This window comes from Anabrus simplex, chromosome 3 (assembly GCF_040414725.1).
Source record: "Anabrus simplex isolate iqAnaSimp1 chromosome 3, ASM4041472v1, whole genome shotgun sequence".
NCBI classification, from domain to species: domain Eukaryota; kingdom Metazoa; phylum Arthropoda; class Insecta; order Orthoptera; family Tettigoniidae; genus Anabrus; species Anabrus simplex.
In genome coordinates, this window is record NC_090267.1 from 248,022,081 (window position 1) to 248,041,389 (window position 19,309).

At 36.4% G+C, this 19,309-nt stretch overlaps 1 protein-coding gene across 3 annotated transcripts in view; it reads right to left on the reverse strand.

Moving 5' to 3' along the window:
* Positions 1–360: 360 nt before the first annotated feature.
* LOC136866206 (inhibitor of growth protein 1) overlaps positions 361–19,309 on the reverse strand; it is a 75,312-nt gene continuing 56,363 nt past the window's right edge. For all 3 annotated transcript variants that reach the window (XM_067142969.2, XM_067142971.2, XM_067142970.2), the window contains 2 exons: positions 17,370–17,573; positions 361–3,903 (listed from right to left, as the gene is read on the reverse strand). In XM_067142969.2, the coding sequence (XP_066999070.1) occupies positions 3,281–3,903; positions 17,370–17,573 (827 nt within the window). In that variant the 3' untranslated portion in view covers positions 361–3,280. The remainder of the gene's footprint in view (positions 3,904–17,369; positions 17,574–19,309) is intronic.

Genomic DNA, 19,309 nt, shown 5'->3' on the forward strand with positions numbered 1-19,309 from the left:
AAAGATGTGTGTGGAATCTGCGATTGCCAATTAAAAAAAAGTCTGTACAGTATTTACAGTAAATACTTAATGAAACTAAACAAGATAGCTTAGTAGGTCACAGTACCATAGCTCTCGTATCATCCACGCTGCAAAATGTACGAACCACAACAATATTCAATGCTAGAAAAGTTGTGGAAAATATACCATACAAAAAATAAATGAAATGTTTAACACATAAGACCTAGTAGCAAAGTAAAAACCAGCAGAAAATCAGCATACAGTAAAATGGACTTCTTATATTGTATAAAGCACAGCAAATAGTGAAAGGAAAGTAGGAATAATATATGGACAATGGATTATAAAGAATTCAAAAAGGAGTACATGGAAATTCTATTTATTCACATAATATAATAATATATATTTAAATACGTAAACATTTAAAATTTTCTCTGTAAAGCCCCAATGTGGGGCATGCATAAGTCTTTCATAAAAGTTTTTGTTACATTAAGATAGGAATTGCAATTATGTCAATCTTTTTTTACATGATATTGCAACCTTAATGTGATGAGAAAACAAATTTCACTTGAGAGCTAATATATATTTTGCACTGCTTTGTACGTGGGTAGCCACAGAGGGTATTCATCCCTTAATCATTGCTCCTTGAAGTACAATACTTATATGATCTAATCACTTACCGGCTAGCATGACATTCTGAATGCAAGAAAATAGATCTCAAACAAAACACAAAATACAAAGGCTATCTAGCAAGACTGCCAAAAGGGAGACTGGTGAATATCACTGAAGAATACAGATGACATCATGGGAGATAGCAACTTCTTAAGTTAGCAAAAAAGGCACATTAAACATCAAGATGCATAACTGCAGCAAAAGCTTACCCCAGTCTTTATCTCCAAACAAAGACAGATCCTCACTGACTTTCTGGGTCACTGTAAAATAGTATATAAATTATGGTATATAAAATATGTAATTAAGTTTTAGAATCTACATTTCTCCTTGGAATGAAATAATTTTAAAATACCTTCTTCACAAAACTTTCTTCTCATGGCTAAGATGTCTAATAAATAACTCCATACAGGAGAAGAATCATAAGAAGTTGTAAAACGTTAAGGACTAAGATTTCTCCAGCCTCAAGAAAGCTTCATGATAAACACCGTATACTGGGTTTAGCATAACTTGTGTTGAGTTTGGATACACAATAAAGCTTTATGAAACTGCTGTTATGAATCACACACAATTTAAAATTTTATAAAAGAAAAACCTTTTTTTAATGATGCAATGCTCTGCAAAACAAGGTGCAAGAAATGCAACATATTCTCTTCTACATAATGTGAAATTTTGAAGGCAATAACAATATGATTTACCTTCAGTGTAGATCTGGAATAACTGCATACCATTCCAATGTTGAAACTCAACACTGTTTGTAGATAGTAAAAATTCCACAACTGTGCCAAAATTAACGATTACACCACAGAACAACTATTACATTCATAAAATAATTGAAAGAAACTGAATTTGCTGAAAATTATGACCATTAAAGAACTTCATATATTTATTCATTTCATCCATAAATATTTTAGCTCTGTGTATGAAAATTTAAAACTAAAATATTCATGAAAAAGAAGTATCTCTACTCACCATGAAAGCTCCCACTGAATGTAGGATACTTCTTCCATCTCTTCACTTTCCTGCACATACTTACAAATGAACTCACAGCACCACAGAAATTCTTGACAGTATGAAATATACAAAAAATAATGTATACCATGGGAAGGAAAACTTTGACACAAAACAGGACATGAGGCATTTGAGGGTTAAAGTACATAGCACCATAAACATGAACAGGCTAACATGAGAGAAAGACAAGCAGTGAAATACAGTTTTTCTACAGTATGCCCACTTCCAACTGATCAGAGAAAATTTATAAAAAAAGTTACCATATAAATTATATAGAAATTCAAAATGAAATTAAAGCCAGTCATAATCATACAGAACTGATTGAAGTTACGAGTTTAAAGAACTTAATGTTATGATAATCAACCCAACAAGCAGGAAGATGAAGTGTATTAATTAAGTTTAGAAAATGTTATATAATGATAAAAGAAGTAACGGCTAGTAATAAATTATTTAGAAAAGAAAACTGTAATAAAACTGCAGGACTGTGTCTATGTATTATACTTGGCATCTTCTTGTCAAGCAAGGAACAGCTTTCCTAACGTAACTTTTAAGGTTGATATTCTTTCACGGTATTTTCCTTAATATAAGAAAAAAGTGCTTATCACTGTTAACAGCTAGCTAGCAGGATTAAGTTACCTAATAGCATACCTATGACACTTCAAAATATGCCTGCCTGATCATGTTTTTATACATTTTTCAAGTAGAAAAATGTACATTTGCCTTTACTGATTAATTACAATTGAATTAGGAAAATTCTGCTAAGTTCTCCTAGATTTGTATTAAAGTTATAATCAACTTGCCATGCTGACACAATGAAATTGAAAATGCTATAGATAAAAGTAATACCCATACAGGATCATCTTGTTATAAGAGATCTGTTCACAGTCAATATGCTGTTTTGTTAGGTCCATTGCCAACTCATCTCCAAACACTGAAGATTCCTGCTGTTGAAGATGCTTAATCCCCAATAAAAGACCGGAGAAGCTTTCAAAAAATATCATTACCGGTATACAATCTATAATTTAAGTTACTGCAAAAGCCCCATAAGAATTACATATCATTTACCACTTTGAAAAGGTCACTTTGCAATAATAAAGTATGTGTATACTGCAAAAGAAAAGAAAATTAAGAATGAGAGAAAGCAAAAGTCTAATGAGGGACCAGTACCTAAGATCCACAATTTAAAAGTTCTTTCAGTTGGAAGCTATCAATTATATGGAATCAGGATTAGCAAATAAATTTCATTATCTGTTATGTAACATCTCCAATAGCTCATTTTGCATACCTTCTGTTTCCTAAAACTATCCTCCTACAATAACAAATTATACATCTGAATGATGCCACTACCTCTGAACAGTTATACAACGTAAGGAAACATTTTTGGTTCCACATATAACAGTGATCATATAAGTAGTACTATCATCAAATGTAACATTAGTGGTCATTAGGAAAGAAATTCATGTCACACTGCACAGACTCAGTAAAATATTACAATGAAATAATGTCACTTGGATAAGATTTCTGCTTAATGATATTAACAACGGCTACCCACACTGTAGTAATTAAAACTTTAAAAATAATGTAATAAAGGAAAATGAAGAGATTACGCTTTTTCCTCCTTTTCTTTGTTATACCTTTCGAGTTCTTTGAGAAACTGTGCCTTCGGTTTCATGACATTAGGTCTATCCCCTCGACATTTTGGGCAAAACCATTTCCCTTTGGGCTTCGTAGCAAGAGCTACGCATGAGAAGTGGAACCACTCAATAGGGCAGAGGTCATTGTCACACAGGATCATTTCACCATATGAGATCTGATCACATAGGCAATATGTTGGTTCATCAGGGTCTATTGCTAGCTCATCTTCATGTGGTGGAGATTCCTCTCGTTGTTGCTGCTGTTGTTGCTGTTGTTGTTGCTGAGACTGTCGAGACTTGCGCTTCTTCTTCTTGCTTGTACTGGTGCTTTTCTTGTGGTTCGCTGTGGAGTTAGTTGATGCATTAGCAGCATTGCTGCTGCTACCACGAGTTGTAGCAGGTTCAGGCGTTGCTATCAAATCGGCAGCTGTACTCGTGTCTAGCCCTGATGGGGTCTCTGTCCGTGTTCGACGAGCACGCTTTGACTGTCTTTCACCACCACTTGTATTGCTACTACCCCCTCCAACCACACTACTCACCCCATGATGATTCTCACGATTTGGTTCAGTATTCTCTTGATCTTTACCAAAATCTGGAAAATAAAAGAACTGAATCACTCTCACTATTCACAATAAAATTAAACTTGGCTTGAATGAAGTCGGTTCAACATCTATGTCTAGAGCAGTAAGAAAGGTAAAAGAAGATCCAGGTCATGTCAGAGAAAGATTAAAAAAAAAAAAATCCTGATGGCGATCATTGCCTTTCTCAATATCAACATGAGGAATATGTCTGAATATTTTAAGAATGATTTGATAAAAAATACGAAGTGCCATAAAAGGCAAGGAGGTGAAGAACTTCATAGACTTCGCAAATATCAGCAGCCAGAAGGTGCATGTTAAGCCCATTGAAACAAACACATCAATCGACCTTAAAAGCCATACTTTCACACTATCCAACATAGGGCTAGCTTCATACAGAACTGCATAACTACATAACTACTTTCATACAGATAAAAACCAAAAAGCGGGAGAAAATAAAGTTAAAATAAAGTTAAAAACAGATACTAGAGTGTAGGAATTTATGCCATTGGAATTTATCCTATAGGATTTCTATTAATGTGCTAGAAGCTAACAACATGAGTTGTCACATGTTTACACACTATAATTGCCAGTGCTGACAACTAGGAATGAACTCTCTGAACTAGCAATAAAAGACCAACAATTAACTGACAATGCAACAAATGTCAGAAAAGAACAGGAGTTGTCAGGAAATGCTGGATAAGAAAGATGAGGTGGTTGTGGTGATTGTTTTAAGAGCAATAACAATATGCATTAACCAGCTAAGCGCCAATTTTTGGAAATTGTGATTTTAGCACCATCTAATGTGTACGGTCGGGAACTACTCATTTCTTGTACACTGATGTCCTTTATTACAATGCTAACGTTAATATTTTAGTAAAATCTACGCGCCATCCCTTTTATCTTGGGTTAGGAGCGTTGCATCAATCAGCTATGAGACAAAAACTATGAAGCAATTCCTACAAACATCATAGCGAGTTCTGTATGAAACGGCTAAGCAACAGTTTGTCTCCTAGACTCCCAGACTCTACTGTTAGTGTTATGCGATAATCGGCTATGCGCCAAAAGATCTGTTATTTGTTGCCATCTTTAATCTTGCAGGAAAATATTCTGCGTGTACTGAATGAGTGTGTGTACACATCATAGCAAGCAGAGCACAGAAAATTCTTTCACTTTTGAAGAAGAATCAACCTTAGGATTCAGACACTTAAATGAATACATAGTAAGTCTTCAAGATTCCTTTTTATATTACAATAGCACTTAATTTTAATTACTAACAGAAAATCTCTGAATACAAACACTGATATATTTAGCAATTATTTGCAGTGTTAATTGCAATAAGCACGCTGAAGTTTCACAGAATTATTTTATTTACAGGGAATACAAGTTAATGACACAAGCACCATGCAGGACCACTCCAATACTTCAAGCTCAGATACATTAAGGCTAGGAGCTGTTTCCACTGATCTAATTCCTCTACAAACTGTTCGTGGCACTCTTTTTCAGAGCAGTCAAGTACTGAAGTGCGTGATTTGTCTGCTGTTCTAGTGAATTTAAGTGATCTCAGTGCTACCGTCATAGAAAATAAAAGTAGTGACTTTTATCCATGCACTAATTTACCACACACATTAACAAGTCCAAATGCAGAATCTTCCAAAATTATTGCATCAAATTCTGTAACTGGTACTCCTAAACACCAGTCATGTAGATATTACAATGAAGGTACAGCATGTAATACAAATATTAAAGCCCATAGCATTGTAACTGCAACTTCTGACCCCGTTCTTACAGTATCGTTAGGAGATGAATGTAACGGAATTGCCACTTTTTCAGTTAAATAAACCAGTGATAATGCAGGATGCAATGACCAAAACTACCAGTTTACTAGTAGCCCAAGGAAAGAATGGAAAAGAAAACATCTACATCAGAGCAGAAAAGAACGAAAGAAAAGATGCCAAGGAAAAGTCAATGAACCAAGGGAATTCAGAGACTTTCACTGCCGATCAGAATGTCACAACAAAGTAAGTCTAGAAGACAGGAAAATCGAGTGTGACCGTTTATGGAACTTGCCATATGAAGGTAAAGTTCTATACACTGCTAATAAAGTAATTGTAAGCCAAGTAAAGAGGAAGAGGACAAAATGTGCGAGTAGAAGATTGTTCAAAAGACTTACACCCTGGCCGGAGTACCAGTGTGTAAATAGTGCTTTACCCAGACACTTAGAATATCCAGTGATCGCATTAATAACTGTCTTAGGAAAGCCAACAAACTGCAAGGAACAATAATTAAAGATAACAGAGGTAAATCAGGAGGTTCTAATAAAATATATGATCTTAAGATGGCAGATTCTTGAGCACATTAAGAAATTCAGTGAGTACAAGTCACATTATTGCTGATCTGAAACAAGTAGTCTCTCTCTCCCGTCACATGTCATGCTTCCAGTCACGCATGAACTCCACTCATGTTCATAAAAAACGGAACACCTTGAAAGACTAGAGATAGGAAGTTCATATTCACAGGTCATGTTCATTAGTATGTTCTGCAGAAACTATTAGCATTTCAGTCACCTAAGTTCAGCATGTGTCCTGTTGCCTAGTAGGCTCTAGGTCCTCCATGGGCATTGATAACTTCTTCCATGTGTGATGGCATTGACGAGTATAAGGCGCAAATGGCGTCCTGGGGCATAGCCATCTATACTGCATTCACCAGATTGAACGGTTCATCTTTGATGGTTGGCACTGGGTCACAGCGCTGCACCCGTCGCTTCACCATATTCCACACATTTTCGATAGGCGACCAGTCCGGTGATCGGGCGGACCAGGGCAGCAGTCTGACATCCTGTGACAATAAGAAGGCACGGGTCCATGCAGCAACAAGTGGTTGCTGAATATCCTGCTGAAATATGGCGTCTGGGGTGTCGTGCAGAAAAAAGGGTATGGCTACGGGTCGCAGGATGTCATTCACGCAGGTCAAACTGGTCACAGTGCACTGGACATGCACCAGCTGTGATTTGTGGTTGAACTCAATAGCACCCCACACCATAAGTCCTTGAGTTTGCGCTGTATGTCTTGTGCGAATGCAGTCAATGTGATGCCTCTCCACTTCTCTGCATCGAACCAAAATGCAGCCATCATTTTCAAACAAACAGAACCTGCATTCATCCAAAAGCACTATCTGCTGCTATTCCTGTCACCAGTGACATCGTTCCATACACCATTGCAGTCTAGCATGTTTATGCACAATAGCCAAACGTGGCGGAGAAGTGGATGACGAACCGGAAACCCAGATCGTGGTAAACGGCGACGGACTGTCACTCCTGATACTGTATGCTGTGTTACACTGTTCTGCTGTTGCGTCAGAGCCGAGGAGGATGTAGATCTGTCCTGCAATGTAATTTGCATGAAGTGCCGATCTTCAATCAATCAATCAATCAATCAATCAATCAATCAATCAATCAATCAATTAATCAATCAATCACTACTGATCTGCATTTAGGGCAGTCGCCCAGGTGGCAGATTCCCTATCTGTTGTTTTCCTAGCCTTTTCTTAAATTATTGCACAGAAATTTGAAATTTATTGAACATCTCCCTTGGTAAGTTATTCCAATTCCTAACTCCCCTTCCTATAAACGAATATTTGTCCCCTTTTGACCTCTTGATTCCAACTTTATCTTCACATTGTGATCTTTCCTACTTTTAAAGACACCACTCAAACTTATTCGTCTACTGATGTCCTCTCACGCCATCTCTCCACTGACAGCTCGGAACATACCGCTTATTACAGGTCATTATCCTCATGGTTGTTCTGTACTGAATGATGTTATTCACAGCAATTATAATAAAAAGTATTTCTTATCCACGTATTCAATACAAACCTCCTTTATTGGTGTTTACATTTTCATACAATTAATTCTACCAATGGACATGCTTCGCTCTTATAAAGAGCATCTTCAGTCATTTTAATCTTAAAATGATATTCGTGAACAGTTGTAAACATATTAAGAAGACAATAGTCAAAATTAAAATTACAGTAGTCTAAAAACCAAATTACATTACATCTAAAAAACAACATTAAAACATGATAACATGAACATTTAAAATTATCACAATGTCCATTCAAACCCTTGTGTCTGAAACTATTATTGAATCTTCGTCTTAAAAACAGTAGTAAATGTTTTTCTATAAAAACAGCGCCAAGGTGAACACCAATCCTACGGAAAAACGAAAATTAAAAGGCAACTTATGTGATGTAGTGTTTCCAGAATGTAAGTTAAAAAGAGTGCCCACAAGCTGAATTGTGAAAACACAATGATCCATATTGCTGTTATGTTTAAAGATGCTTGCTCATCAAGAGGCTGCAGAAGATGTTCGAAGTCTAATGAAGAGTGACTTCAAAAAAGCAAGTGAAATTCATGGACTGTCAGTGCTAAGCTTTGACATGCAGAGAACACTACCCCCACCAAGAATTCCAACAAACATAATATTCTATGAACGTCAGTTATTGTTGTATAACTGTCGAATTCATGACGCTTCATCAAACAAAGGCTTCTACTACCTTTGGCTGGAGGGTCAAGCTGCTCATGGTGCCCAAAAAGAAGGCTCTTGTCTAATGAAATGCACCAATGAATGCTTAGAAGACGGAAGAAAATGTGCTTTGGTCCGATTCCTGCGGAGGGCAGAATTGTAACATAAAAATGATCTGTCGTGGAATCGCATCCAACATTGAAGACCACAAAAATGAGATTTCTCGTTTCCGGGCACAGCTATTTGCCCAATGATGATGATTTTGGAGACATTGAAAGTAAGTTCCAGCAAAGATTATATTCACTGGCAGATTATATGGAAGTTATGAAGAAAAACGGAAAGAACAACAAACTTGTCGTCGAAGAACTAAGAAAAGGATTTTATGGGCACATCTTCTAATGAAAAACAGATAATAAACAGAAAGAAAGACACCAATGGCAACGTGGTAAGGTGGCTAAAAATGCGGCAAATTGAAATAAGTAAGGAGAAGCCATGGGTGCTGACTTTGAAACGAGCTTTCAATGACACAGAAGGCCAAGAAATTAATTTGAAGAGGAGAAGCACACGCCAGGGTGACCAGAACAATTTTAGTTTTTGCCTTGATGATTTATGGCCAAAAGGAAAAGCTATGTTTCAGCCAAAATTGCAGGACATTAAGAGTATCATGCATCTGTTACCGTCCGATGCCAAGGAGTTCTTCGAAGGTCTTTATTCAGAAGGGAACAGTTTTGACGATATCGAAGTTTTTGGTAGTAAGCTTGATTTCTGGATAGAAGGTGAATAGAGAATGAAACCTAAGACAGTATCAGTTTCTTATCTGTATAGCAAGAGTTAATTTTGTATTCTTCTTCTTCTTATTATTATATTATTAATTTAAATATGATTTTAAAAAATATATATATACAAATATATCTGCGCTTTGACTAAAATATTGAAAATAAAATCACTATTGTTTTAAAACAAAAGATTTCTCAGTGTACACTTCAAGTTACTTGTCCAGGATCGTGAAATAGTTCAAATTAATGTACAAATAAAATGGGAAAACTAAAAAAGGGTGCTTAGCTATTTTATGCATAACTGTTGTGTTTGATACAATAATGTAATAACAAGCTTGTGCCAAAAATGACGCTTAGCAGTTTTATGCGTAACTGAACTCACAAATAAGAGAAAACATCTAAGTGAAAATTACTCATAAGTCAATTTCATGTAGTATTTTTCTAATTTAGATGCCAGAACGGTCAACACTGCATAAAAATAGGACTTTATGTGTTTTTGAAACTCAAATAGGGCCATCAGGGGAGATTTACAGTTGTTTAAATGTCCATACTTTCAATAGAAAGAAGGCAGTTTGGGTTTAGGAAAGATTATTCCATTGAAGCCCAACTTGTGGGATTCCAGCAAGATATAGCAGATATCCTGGATTCAGGAGGTCACTTAGACTGTATTGCAATTGACCTGTCTAAGGCATTTGATAGGGTAGATCATGGGAGACTACTGGCAAAAATGAGTGCAACTGGACTTGACAAAAGAGTGACTGAATGGGTGGCTATGTTTCTAGAAAATAGAACTCACAATTAGAGTAAGTGAAGCTTTATCTGTCCCTGTAATAATTAAGAGGGGAATTCTTCAAGGCAGTACTAATGAACCTCAATGTTTTCTTATATATATCAATGATATGTGTAAAGAAGTGGAATCAGAGATAAGGCCTTTTGCAGATGATGTTATTCTGTACAGAGTAATAAATAAGTTACAAGATTGTGAGCAACTGCAAAATTACCTCGATAATGTTATGAGATGGACAGTAGGCAATGGTATGATGATACACAGGGATAAAAGTCAGGTTGTGAGTTTCACAAATAGGAAAAGTCCTCTCAGTGTTAATTACTGTGTTGATGGGGTGAAAGTTCCCTTTGGGATCATTGTAAATACCTAGGTATTAATATAAGGAAAGATCTTCATTGTGGTAATCACATAAATATGACTGTAAATAAAGGGTACAGATCTCTGCACATGGTTATGAGCGTATTTAGGGGTTGTAGTAAGGATGTAAAGGAGAGAGCATATTTGTCTCTGGTGAGACCCCAACTAGAGTATGGTTCCAGTGTATGGGACCCTCACCAGGATTACTTGATTCAGGAACCGGAAAAAATCCAAAGAAAAGCAGCTCAATTTGTTCTGGGCAATTTCCGACAAAAGAGTAGAGTTACAAAAATGTTGCAAAGCTTGGGCTGGGAAGACTTGGGAGAAAGGAGACGAGCTGCTCGACTAAGTGGTATGTCAAATATGAAAGTTTATTTGTTCCACCTTTTCAATACATAAAAAGAATTTCATCGCTACCATAGCAACCATTTAATACTATTACAATTGAAAATAAATGAAATTACAAACAACATTTTCTCTTCAACTCTTTTTCAATATTACTAAAAAGGTAAGTGATTTACACACTTCATTTTCTCTTTAAACTCTCCTTTCTTTAAAATCCTTTCTTTAACACACAATTCTCCATTTGTTTCAGACTTCAATCCTAATTTCTCTTTCAATTCTACACAAGTTACTCCTTCCAACTACCATTTGAGAAGCCACTTACCATCAAGCACCCTTCTTCTCACGGACTTCTGGAGGACTACAATTTTATTTCTTCACATAATATTATAAACTTCACTTAAAATGGACCACAGAAGCGTCTCTACGCTATAAAAATTTTAAGAATTGGATCTGAACTCCACTCTGATTTATTCCCGACGTTCGAAATATTTAACACTGATAAATTTTCTCTACTACTCTTCCTGTTTCAACACAGCAATTTACTGTAGACCTCACTTGAAGTGAGCAATGTATTAATGCACCATTTGGAATTGTCAGCTACATTTTATTTAATGTGTTAATCAATATGTTTAGGATCTATCGGTTTTCTATTACGCCCTCAACCTCCACAGGACACCTATTTACTATATTTAAACAAGGACTTTCAGAAGGGTGTATAAATTTTACGACTATCCATATTTTAATCTTTAAACTATTGTCAACCATTTCGCTCACCATTTGTAACATCATCTTTACATTTACTGTATATTTAATTTAATTACAATCAGGTACCTGATTATTTACCTTTCAGTTTGAGATATAGGCTGATTATGCTCTTGATTGAAGAGCGAAACATGTCCCTACAGTTTTAATTCTTTTTTAAAATTCTTTTTATGTATTGAAAAGGTGGAACAAATAAACTTTCATATTTATTTGTCTTTATTGTACATTTCAATACGGACCAAAATATAAGAATCATACCATATAAGGGGTATGCTCCGAGCTGGCAGAGGAGAGATGCCATGGGAGGACATCAGTAGACGAATAAGTTTGAGTGGTGTCTTTAAAAGTAGGAAAGATCATAATATGAAGATAAAGTTGGAATTCAAGAGGACGAATTGGGGCAAATATTCGTTTATAGGAAGGGGAGTTAGGGTTTGAAATAACTTACCAATGGAGATGTTCAATAAATTTCAAATTTCTTTGCAATCATTGAAGAAAAGGCTAGGAAAACAACAGATAGGGAATCTGCCACCTGGGCAACTGCCCTAAATGCAGATCAGTAGAGATTGATTGAATCGCGTTTTACTCAACTTCAGCATTTAGCGGATACCTGTCTAATGCATAATACCATCCAAATGGACAACCATTCTCTCTTAACAAGAGGATAAATCGGAAGGAATCCTACCCTTCGAAGATTGAGGGTATTGGCAAAAAGAAAGGTCACAAAAGGCATGAAAAAGAATAACTCCTTACGCCTCGCAAACCCAATACCATCAGAAATGGAGGACAACAAGATTTGAACAAAGGAGGTTAGGTAGGAATGATGAAAATGAGGAATCTGTCAAAAATGAAAGCTATGCCAGACTCAGCTAGGGATCTTGTTACCAACCCATGATAGGAACAACAAGGTGTGGTCTCTAGGAAAATACTTGGCTCTTGAAAAGATAGCAAATAGATCAATGTGTTTATTGAAGATGAGAACTAAAACTTACTTAATGGTATAACCTTTTAAAAATCAACTGTTGATAAATATAATAGAAGTTAAATGATATAGATTTTAGTGTTTTTGCAATGACCCTGTATTGTTCCACTTCTTTTTATGTCACAGAAGAAGTAATTTCTTTTCCGTTTTGACTTAGTTAACCTAGAAATGTTAGGTTCTTCAGTCTGTCAAAACTAATTTATGATTGAATATAATTTTAAAAAATACCTGAAAAAGAAAAGATTTAAAAACAGATTACACTGAAAAATTTATTTTGTTGTTTCTTTTTAAAAACTGTTAGGCTTATCAGTCTGCTGAAATTAACTTTGAGAAAATACATTCATAAACCTTATAAACAAAACTTCAATAACAATGAACTTCTGAATTCCTTCCCCCACCTTACAAGAGCCAGTCAAGAAGAATGAATTCATCTCCATTTGACACCACAAACTGTGGAGACAATAATGCCACATACCAGTAGATTCTTAGCTTAGTTGTCACTGTGTTGTCAGTGGGTCAAGTCATGTTAGTTTCTTAAGTTGTAATTCTTTTTAATTCTACTACAAATATAACACACATTCAAGACAAACTCAGGATTTTTTTTTTTTACGTTATGTTGCTCTGGTATACAAGTAAGTAAATCCCAAATTAAAGATGAGAAACAAAATACATGACAGTTGCAACACGCACTTTTCTTAAACAATATAACTCTTGCGAGAAGAGGTTAGACACACAACCATACTTGGCAACCATATGACTTAGTTTTACAGCTCTTGGATAGGAGTCTTCAGAATAAAATGTTCTTCCTGATTATTTCCTTTAGTCACCCTGATTGTGCACGATTCTCATCAGTACAACTGATAAACTAATTCTTGTAGCGGGTGTGTATCCGCTGACTGCACTTAATAAGAACGGTGAAGGATGGTAAATTTTATAGGGCCCTAAATTTAAATAATATTATTTCATATGTTAAATTACCTAAATCTTACTTAGCATTACTAGTAGAAGCGACATGTGTTCATTACCAAGGGTAGGGCATCACCAACCCAAGGAGTAGTATTTACTTTTATAAGAAAATATCATGAATTGTGCAGCAATTTCCATACCACCAGTAACAACAGACACAGCCATTGGCCGAAATTGATAATATATGGTGTCACTCCCAGAACTCAACACAGATGTGGTTATCAACTGTGCCACAGTAAAAGCATCAAGGTCCTTGCTCAAACATTGTGGTACTGGTGGAGAGGCTCTTTACTTTTTTTTTGCTAGTGGCTTTACGTCACACCGACACAGATAGGTCTTATAGCGATGATAGGATATGAAATGCCTAGGAGTTGGAAGAAAGCGGCAGTGGCCTTCATTAAGGTACAGCCCCAGCATTTGCCTGGTGTGAAAATGGGAAACCACGGAAATCCATCTTCAGGGCTGCCAACAGTGGGATTCGAACCCACTATCTCCCGGATGCAAGCTCAAAGCCGCGCGCCTCTAACCGCACGGCCATCTCACCCGGTTGCTTTGTTCTCCTGGTGATTTAGATCACGGGCCAGCAACATGTCGATTAAGAAAACTACTGGTAGATCATAACAACAGATTTAGTATATCACAAGGTTTCCAGAAAATATTCAATCCTCTCACACTACATCCCCATGCACAGTTTGTTTTGCATGTTGGCCTTCAATTACTCAGATGAATAGGTTCTGCAACAGCTGAAAATATTAGTTCCCTCACATAAGGATGATGTAGTAAGGCTATACTGCATCCCCATTGTCATATTTATCCATTCTAAACAATGTGACAGAAAGCAAAGCATAATGATGAGTAATCCTGTGATTTTTTGCAGAGTGAACTGATATCATGATGTTGTGGTATAAGCGATTTTAATCTGTAACGTGATCACTTCTATATCCTGAAGAGACACTTTATATGAAGCACACAGCAGTAAAAGAACCAGTTAACTTATGTATAATTTAACCTTTAAAGAAGACTGCCATTGTACTCCATTTGAAGGCATTGTACTTGCTTCACGTACCATAGTGAATATTTATTGTCAAGCGTGAACTTTATCATAAACAAGTACAGAACTAGGTTAACAGGCGGAAATTAGAATCATGTATGCGACTCAGTGTAACCAGTCATTCCATTCACCCAACAAAAAGACTATTGTTGGGAAGTTTTGCAAAAATTTCACACTAACAAGGGATGTTCGCATTCTGTAAAATCACTGATCTTACGTTAAATGAGCCAAGGGTAACACAACGGCCAAAACATTCTTTTCTGAAACTAACTCAAATGACCTACATCATTAAAGTTCATATGTTTGAATTAGAACGCTTGGCTACGCGGAACTGCACCGCGGGCTGGGTTCACTTGTCGAAAGGCGGCTACTCCAAACCCTATTCACAATTGGCACCATCCAACAGATGATTTGAAACCATACTGACATACATTTATAGCTGCAATACAGGACAAATGGTTGTTTGTATAATGGCAATCAATGTAGGCAAATTTATTTTTGTATAAGCAATAATTTCATGGTTACGCCTGTATTGGTGGATATGACTTACTTTCTACCAACTTTAGTTTATTCTCCACCTAATCAATATAGAGTTTTACTTTCAAATAGTACTCGTTTTGACCGTACATAGTGGTCATCCTCAGCTATACATCATAAAATAGGTCCCTCCCCTTTCTCATACTTCCTCCTCTGCTATGTCACACCAAATTCAAAGCTATAGTCGACACTAACAGCTGTGCTGCGTGCACAACTGTAACCTCGAAGGATAAGCTTTCTCTCCGTTATCAGTCACATTCCCGTGATTTTGTTTCAATTCTGTCCGGTAATTTTCTTTATTTTTCTTTTAGATATTCCCCCATTAACGTCCTCAAGGACAGATAGACTTGCTTTAATAACACCGGGATATCCTTCGCTTACTGTAACCACAGAAGATTGTTCCTTTCATTATACGGCCATTCACATGCACATCAGCAAATAACCAGTTTCATTTGCGTCAAAAATGTTATTCTTGTGTAATGTATATTTTACTATGATCCATTGTGGAACTACTAACAGACAATGGTATTTCACGTAACTCTTATTCGACACGTGCAGTTTTGAATGCAGCTACACCAAAATCATTTTCAAGTTTCATTAATCGTGTGATCTACTAGTTTTTATCCCAAATCCCCTTGAACATTATCAAGGGTCTAATGTTTGGACTTTTAAGTGTGCACTTTAGTGTATTTTGTATGTATTTATAGTCTTAACTTTTCAAATTCCAATTTTTATAATAAATAGCCGAGGATGACCGCTATATATGGTTGACACTGGTACTATTTGAAATTAAAACTAAGTATTGCTTAGGTGGAGAATAAACTAAAGCTTGTGAAGAGTAAAAATGATTTTTGTATTGGAAGAAAATTATGGAACATGTGATATTAAGGCTCTCAACATTCAAGAACATTATGTGCTCGATGTTAGTGATGGTATGCCGATGGGTCTGTTTATTTGTTGGTTTGCATCTGTTTCAAAGCTTATATCTAACTTTTTACATACTGATATTTACAGATCTCGCTAGAAAATGCCTCGAAAATGATAACATTTACTTGGACAACATGTCTTGTCTCACTTTTGCCTCAAATGACATGTCACGTGATCTTGAAGCAAATGATTCTGATGACAAATATTTGGTAGAAGGTGATAGCGAACTGGAAAATGCTAAAGATGAACTTATACATATTTTTACTATAAAATGAAAGCTGTTTAATATTGAAGAAGTGGTAAGCGGGGCCCGCTTTTGCTTCCGTCGGTGAAATAAAAGTTCAACTGCGTCAAAAGCAAAAAAAGAGTTATATTTGTGGGAGAAATCAGATAATTCATGATGTGACCATTCAGCAGTGGGCTATGCAAACTGCTCGTGAAGAACAACGCAGAGGGTTTAAAGCATGCCACATGTGGTAACATAACTTTAAGAAATGTAATGGTATTGTGTCATGTAAAATAACATCTGTAATGATGAAAAAAGAAGACCAACAAAGAAATAGAAACCATGGCAGCAACAAAAATATTTGCAGAAGTAGTTAAATCTGTTGCAGAGTCTTACGACCCTGAAAGCATGTGTAACAGTGATCAGAGCAGCTTCAGTCGTAACAATCTTTTCCACTGTCTTCAATGACCAAAAATCAATGCAGGAATTAAATTGTTTCACTTAATGACACATCATTTTTGTGACATGCTACGCATTTATTAACTAAATGAAAGAGAATATTAGTGGCATGGTCTCTGATGAGTGAACGCAGCACAAGCTGCAGTCCTGCATAGCCAAGAACGCTAATTCGAACATACAAACTTTAACGCTTTCTGTAGGTCGCATGAGTTAATTTCCAAAAGAAACATTTGGCCGTTGTGTTATATTTGGCTCATTTAACACGTGAGCAAAAATGACATTGGTGATTTCCTGGTACGAGAACTTCCCTTGTAAGAAAGGTGATTTTTGCAGCTGTTTCCAGTATAATTTCCTTGCATATGAAAATCTTATTTTTTTATAGTCCAGAGCTTCCTTAACCGTGTCACTAACTGACCTTTGAAAAAAAAAAAAAAAATGTGTAATTGCAACTGATTATGGGGTACAGAATTTGCTCCCAGGATTATAGAAGCATGTGGGTTGCTTGACGCTAATTTAGACCAATGGAGAGTCAATACGAGCCAGGTCTGTCCACACCAATTACGTTGGTATAGTGAGTAAGCTACCAAGTAACTCACTAGCAACAAGAGAGTATCGAGCCTTGCCAAGTCCTGCAATTGTGTTGCTGGGCATATATGACTGATGGGTGTTTTAAAGGGAAAACAGTTGGAAAAACAGTTTAACTGGTAAGTCCTTAAAACATACATCAATTTCAGCATTACTATCATTACAAATATTTTTGACAAACTGCGACTGAGTATTACCAAGATTCCTGTAATCCAAATCTAGCTGACGTGCTTTGTTCTCAATGAGATCCTGGATTTGCTGAACAATCTGCACCTTTTCATCTCCAACTTCCTGAGCAGCAATTAGAGCCTGCTGAACACGTAAAAGAGAGCGACGCTTCGAAGCTGAGTCAGTATCTCGTCGAGAGGCTTCCTGCTGCTGTTCAATATCTTTCAAATAAGCTGCAAAGAACAATCCTCACATTTCAGCAAAATAACACAAAAGCATGTATGAATAAATCATAGAATTCATTTTAATGTAAATAATAGTAGTGCTGCCTCAAAATCCACCGACATCTACAAGCAAAATTATAACCCTTTCCAGAGCCCTTGGAAGTACAAGAAATGTTTGTGCAATTTAATATCGTATTAAGTCCATGTTTATTTCTTGAGATATCCAAATGGGCAAACACTTTATCAGGAATGTACAAAAAAAAAAACAGTATCATTAGTCAAAGACAATAAATACAATTTTAAAATATTAATTCAAGCTACAATATGCAAATGCAATGTGAAAAAAAAAAAGATCTCGTATCATGCACCTAGAAGTAATATGACATACTGTACAGTATATTAAAACATCTTTTCTTGAACTCTATGTGTTTATCCATCACTCCTCATATTTCAAGGTATATCACATACACAATCATGGGAAGTCTGTAGGTCCCTCTGTGGATCAGTTGTAAAAGAGTTGGTCTCTAAATCCCTAGATTGCAGGTTCAAACCCAGCAGAGGCCGAAAAATGTTCATTCCGTACCCTGCGCAGTATGATGTTGGAATGTTAAAAGATCTTGGGTGGCACATTCAATGTTTGCCCAATTAAATTAATTTACAACTCAGCCATAGCTCACCCAACAGAGACTCTGTTCCCCCTCTCGTTTGGTAGAATAAAACAGAACATCGAAATTCCATACAGGCAGCCCATATGGCATCGCATCAAAATGTCCTTGCAGTAGCTGAGGCCGTATAATTATTATCCACTGTAATCTCATTCTTATTCAGACTGAAAACAAGAAATGCAGGTGACGGTATATTTAATTCTGATGATTTTTTTTTTTTTTTTTTTTTTTCCATGCACGTTATGGTGGACCTCAAAATTTATCACTGTATGATGCTTTGTTCTCTTCTTATACTAAGTTTGAGTTGGGTTGTAAAATCAATGACTCATCTGCTTCTATCCTTCCAACACTCCTGTTCTCCACATCTTTCATTCTTTCTTCCCAGATCTGCCTTAACCTGCTTCAACCATTTTCTAGGTCTCCCCCTTGGTCTTGTGCCTTTTACTTTCATTTCAAATACTTGCTTTGGTGTTCTCTTTTCCTCCATTATCTGTAGGTGCTCAGACCATTCAAACGTGACTGTTCTATCATTTATCTGAGACTCTATTCCAAGCATTGCCCTTACTCCTGCATTCCTTATACCATCCCTCCTTGTTTCTTCATAGCATACTTTGCAGTACCTTCACTTCTGCTCTATATGTCAGGATTAGTACAAAGCTTTTGGAAAGGGTTTCTTTGCATTCCAATGGTAAATCATTATTTCATATGAGTCATCTTACACTCTGAAAGAACACTCCTGCAAACTTCACTCTGCTACTGATCTCATGGCTTATCTTCCTGTCTTCTGATAACTCACATCGTATTTTAACTTCTTTTCTGCCTCAAAATGCCTCTGTGGCTCAGGTGACCTCTCACCACTGGGTTCCGCAGTTCAAATCCCGCTCACTCCATGTGAGATTTGTGCTGGACAAAGCAGAGGTGGGATAGGTTTTTCTACAGGTACTTTGGTTTTCCATCTTTCATTCCAGCAACACTCACCAATATAATTTCATTTCATCTATCAGTCATAATCATTGCCTGAGAGGAGTGTGACAGACTTCCGCAGGATGGCACAATTTCTATCCTCGCTGCTAGATGGGG